The sequence below is a fragment of the Octopus bimaculoides genome, chromosome 27 (genome assembly GCF_001194135.2).
Source record: "Octopus bimaculoides isolate UCB-OBI-ISO-001 chromosome 27, ASM119413v2, whole genome shotgun sequence".
NCBI classification, from domain to species: domain Eukaryota; kingdom Metazoa; phylum Mollusca; class Cephalopoda; order Octopoda; family Octopodidae; genus Octopus; species Octopus bimaculoides.
Window position 1 is genome coordinate 8,760,639 of NC_069007.1, and position 5,260 is coordinate 8,765,898.

Consider the following 5,260-nt stretch of genomic DNA (forward strand, 5'->3'; position numbering starts at 1 on the left):
ATGACTGAAACGGGTGAAAAAGAGAAAAGATACAAAATAATAGGATTTAGCCCCCAAAATAAACAGAATTCTTTTCAACCCTAGGCACAAGGCCAGAAATTTGGGGGGAGGAGGCCAGTCAATTACATCCTCCCCAGTGTTCAACTGGTACTTAATTTATTGACCCCAAAAGGATAAAAGTCAAAGTCGACCTCAGCGGAATTTGAACTCAAAACATCAAGACAGGTGAAATACTGCCAAGCATTTCTGCCAGCTCACTGCCTTCCCAAAATAAGTAGAATTATAACGAGACTGTCATCATTATTTCATTATCATCATCATCATCATTTAACATCCGTTTTCTATGTTGGCATGTGTTGGACGGTTTGACAGGTGTTGGCCAGCTGGGGAACTGTGGAGACACCAGTTGTCTGCTTTGGCATAATTTCTATGGCCAGATGCCCTTTCTAATGCCAAACACTTTACAGAATGTTCTGAGTGCTTTTTATGTGGCACTGGCACATGCATTTACAGGAAATATTTCCTTTGAATTATCTATAAGATCTGTCTCCAAAAGACGAACCCCACTTTTTTTTTTTACCATATTTCTGTTGAAATATACTGATTTTGTTTCAATGAATTATAAAAATAATGTCACAATTAATTTATATACAGTAACCCCTCACTTTATGAGGATCTACATTACAAGACCCTAGATTTACAAATTTTATTTTATAATCAATATAAAAAGGTTAAACAGCTATTTTGTGTGCGTGGCAACACTAGTTCTGATGTGTCTGCACAGCGACAGAGTAAAATGACGGCATAAAATGTCATTTATACTATGGGACGAGTTTTCGCTTTACAAGTGATCTCTGGGAAGAAATTAATTCATATATTGAAGCATTACTGTATGTGGTTTGTGTGTGTTGAACATGATGAAGAACTAAAAATTTATTAATGTGTAAACCAGGTTTGTGTAAGAGTGTATAATGATATAAGGGAAAATATTATATATACTGGTTTGTCTAAGGATGTATAGCATTATAAGAATGTAAATATATAATATATAATTACCTAATTGACGTAATGGTGTTCGCTCCTTGTATCTTGGGAATTTCTTGGCTGAAGTCTCTAGAGTTAAGAAACAAACCTTGTTTTATAAGACAAATAGGTCTTGCTTAAATGACACAACACACACACACAGTCTCCCACAGCTACATACATACATGATGATGACTGCAAACTCGTGTTCAAGTATTGCCATCGTCTGATCGAAAGTCCCACACATGCGAAGGCTACGACCATCCATTTTTGTGATAGGTTTTACTTAATTTTCATCCTGTGCATTATGATTTTTTTTTTATCGTGGGGAAAGGATTTGCACAAATCCAATCCCACTCTCTGAACATGGACAGCATAAACTTGAAAAGAACTAGTCTACATCATCGAATATTGCCAGTGTCACAGGTTTTCTCTCAGCGTTTCCCAACAGAAGAGCCTCTCACTCCCAGTGGGCCAAATGCCTGCCTGGTCACCAGCCCAGGTATTTCCACATATTTACATACATGCATACATACACATGTACACATATTGTTGGATGGCCACTGACTGCTCATGAGTTTTTCTGCCCTTTGACAGGTCTTATTTTTCATTCTGCAGGGTGTCCAACAATTACCCTCATCACCAAGCAAGCTTGATGGGCTCACCAGTTTAGTTGCCAACAACCTGACCAAACAACAGGTTGTACTGGGTTACATGTCACCAGTAGCACCCAAGAAAGACCGATACATACTTACATATATGATGGCTGCCCCCTCGTTACTGAGTATGGCCATTGCCTGAGGGTTAACTGTTAATGGTGCTCTGATTGAATGTGATTTTTTAGCCCAGCTAAAGATCTACAATGTCTTGTACAGAATTGGCAGCTAAAACCTTTACCAGCAATAGCCGGCTGTAGTTGTAACTGGGCTTCATGTACCTTTGCATACATGTATACATACATACATACACACATACATACATACACACATACATATCCAGCGAATTTGTCTACAGTTCATCTGCAGCAATTTATCGACAGATACAATTCATTTACACACACACACACAACCACACACACACACACACACACAAACCACATAAACACATACGACCACACACACATAGAAGCACACATAAAATGTTGTAGTGGATCATCCCATAAATAATGTGGTTTTTTTCAGTTACATGAACTAAAAGTCAGAGAGGGACAGGATAAACTACCTGCATCAACCTGCTATAAAAGCAGGTAGCAATTTTACCTTGTCCTTATTCTTAGTGCAAGTTTTGAAGAGTACAGTTCGATTTTAACAGTAATTTTTTCAAAGCTATAATGGAAGTGACAAAGAAACATATTTGGTATATTTTGCTTTATGAGTTCAATAAAGGCAACAATGCAACGGAAAGTGCGAGGAATACAAATGCTGTATATGGGGACTGGACAATGAGCGTTAGCCAGTGTCAATGGTGGCTCCAGAAATTCTGAGCCGGAAACTACAGCCTAGAAGACGAGCCTCATCCTGGAAGATCTGAAGAGATCGATGAGGATGTCCTGCAAACCCTGGTGGAACAAAATTTCATTGTAACTGTTCAGGAACTAGCAGAGAAGCTTGGATTTGGTCAGTCAACCATTCATTGACACCTGCATGCCATTGGAAAGGTCAGCAAATTGGGTCAATGGGTTCCTCACAAACTGTCCAAGTCTAATTACATGTAGAGAGTGAATGTGTGCTCTTCTTCTTTGCTGTCACATCTCACAAATGAACCATTTTTTGTCCCACCATATTCACTGGACATTGCCCTATCTGGTTATTATTTATTCTGCAGTCTTCAAAATCATTTGGACAGAAAAATATTAATTCTATAGACGACGTCAGAACAATACTGGAGGAATACTTTTCATCACGGAGAAGTGAATTTTGGAAAAGGGGCCTTGGATGTCTGCCAGATAGATGGAAGAGTGTTGTAGAAAATGGAGAGTATATTTTAGATTCAAAAAGAACTTTGTTGATGATTTTTTTTTTCTTTCTTTGGACTTTTCTCTTTTTCCTTTCTGATGCCTGTGCATATATGCATGTATCTGCCAGTCTACCAAATTGGAACAAACACATACAAAATATTTCAAAAGTAGTGAAGAATTCTCAAAGACATTTTGAAAAGAGTAAAAAATAAAAAAAAAAAGAGAAACGATAAAAAACCCTTACTCAGTAATTTTTTGGAAATCTCTGTCATTTCATCTTTTATATAATCATCTGGAACAATCAGACCATTTTCTTTGAGTAACTTGGAATTAACATACGACCGGTAGCAGGAGAATCCTGAAAAGATGCAGGAAATGAGATTTAATTACTAAAATTTTAATCATTATCTTTTTAACGTTCACCTTTCAGTGCTTAAGATGGGTCAGACAGAATTTGTTGAGGTAGATTATCTACAGTTGGGTACCCTTCCTGGCACTAAATCTCACCTGTTTCCAGGTAAGGAAATATTTCCTCATTGCCAGTTGTGTTCTTCACTGAAAACTGGAAACGAACGATTCAGCTTGAATGGCAAAACAAGGTTTTAAACTATTGCACAATACCAAGGCAAGGATTCAGTCACACACACACATCATTTAAAGTTCATTTTCCAAGCTGGCATGGGTTGGACAGTGTGACCAGAGCTAGCAAGTTGGGTGGTGGCACTGCACCAGACTCCTGTCTGATTTGGAATGGTTTCTACAGCTGGAAGCTCTTCCTAGCACCAACCACTTTACAAAGTGTGCTGGGTGCTTTTATGTGGCACCTCACAGGCAATTTTATGTGGTGTCACATGGGCACTTTTACGTGACACCACACAGGCACTTTTGTGTGGTGTTGTACAGGCACTTCTACATGGCACCGCATGGGCATTTTTATGTGACATCACATGGGATCTTTTACATGAGCGTTTTTGCATGGCGTCACACAGGCACTTTTATGTGGCACCACACTGACATATTTAGATGACACTGTTATGAGTGCCTCACACCACCTGCAGGATCAGTTATAACACTTCTGCTGCAGGGTACGGTTTTCTTGAGATCAGCCAAACACCAATACACATACATATATCTATATATTTATGATGGGCTTCTACGCAGTTTCTATCTACCAAATTCATTCACAAGGCATCTGTTGACCCGGGATGATCGTAGATGACACTTTCCCCAAGGTGCCATGCAGTGGGACTGAATTCAATACCACATGGTAAGGAAGCAAGATTCTTAACCACACATCCTCATCAGCTTTACTTCCATTATCCATGCTGACATGGGTTAGAAGGCTCATTCCAGTCTAACTCATCTCAAGCTGGGGCATGTCACTTCCGTAGACAGATGCTTATGCGTCATTTGGCATAACTGCTACAAATTGATGCCCTTCCACTTTCCAATAATCCTATGGAGTGTATTGGAGATGCTTCATTGTGGCCCCTTAAATGTTATTAGATATTATAAACAGTAATTAGAGGCAGCAGGCAGTAACAACAAAATAACTGTTAATTGCTTTTAGGGTCTCACTGAAAACTGTGTCTTTGAATTCATTTGTACCACATTCCTGTTGATAACATCTGTTAATTCCCCTCTCTCTCCCTTTCGCACCCACTCTCTCCTTCTCCCTCTCCCCCCTCTCTCTTCTTCTTGCCTCCACTCTCTCTCTACAAAATCTTTCTTTAACTGTTGGTACAGCCTTGCTGAAGACTATAAACACAGACAGAAAGAAACACACACAGAGGACAGGCTTCTTTCAGTTTCCATCTACCAAATCCACTCACAAGGCTGTGGTCAGTTCGAGGCTGTAGTAGAAGACACTTGCCCAAGATGACATGCAATGGGACTGAAACTGGAACCATGTGGTTGGGAAGCAAGCACCCAATATAACCCATCATAATAATAATAATAATAATAACAATGATCCTTTCTACTATAGGCACAAGGCCTGAAATTTGTGGGGAGGGAATGAGTCAATTATATTGACCCCAGTGTTTCACTGGTACTTAATTTATCTACACTGAAAGGATGAAAAGCAAAGTCGAACTCGGCAGAATAACAATCATCATCATCGTTTAACGTCCGCTTTCCATGCTAGCATGGGTTGGACGATTTGACTGAGGACTGGTGAAACCGGATGGCAACACCAGGCTCCAGTCTAATTTGGCAGAGTTTCTACAGCTGGATGCCCTTCCTAATGCCAACCACTCAGAGAGTGTAGTGGGTGCTTTT

The 5,260-nt window shown here is 39.6% G+C and overlaps 1 protein-coding gene across 1 annotated transcript in view; it reads right to left on the reverse strand.

Moving 5' to 3' along the window:
* The window catches only part of LOC106868915 (deleted in lung and esophageal cancer protein 1 homolog), a 52,491-nt gene extending 48,187 nt beyond the window's left edge, over window positions 1–4,304 (reverse strand). Inside the window, exons 1-3 of the mRNA XM_052977127.1 lie at window positions 4,292–4,304; window positions 3,225–3,338; window positions 1,057–1,113 (exon numbers count right to left, since the gene is read on the reverse strand). Coding sequence (XP_052833087.1) covers window positions 1,057–1,113; window positions 3,225–3,338; window positions 4,292–4,304 — 184 coding nt within the window. The remainder of the gene's footprint in view (window positions 1–1,056; window positions 1,114–3,224; window positions 3,339–4,291) is intronic.
* Between the last annotated feature and the right edge of the window lie 956 nt (window positions 4,305–5,260).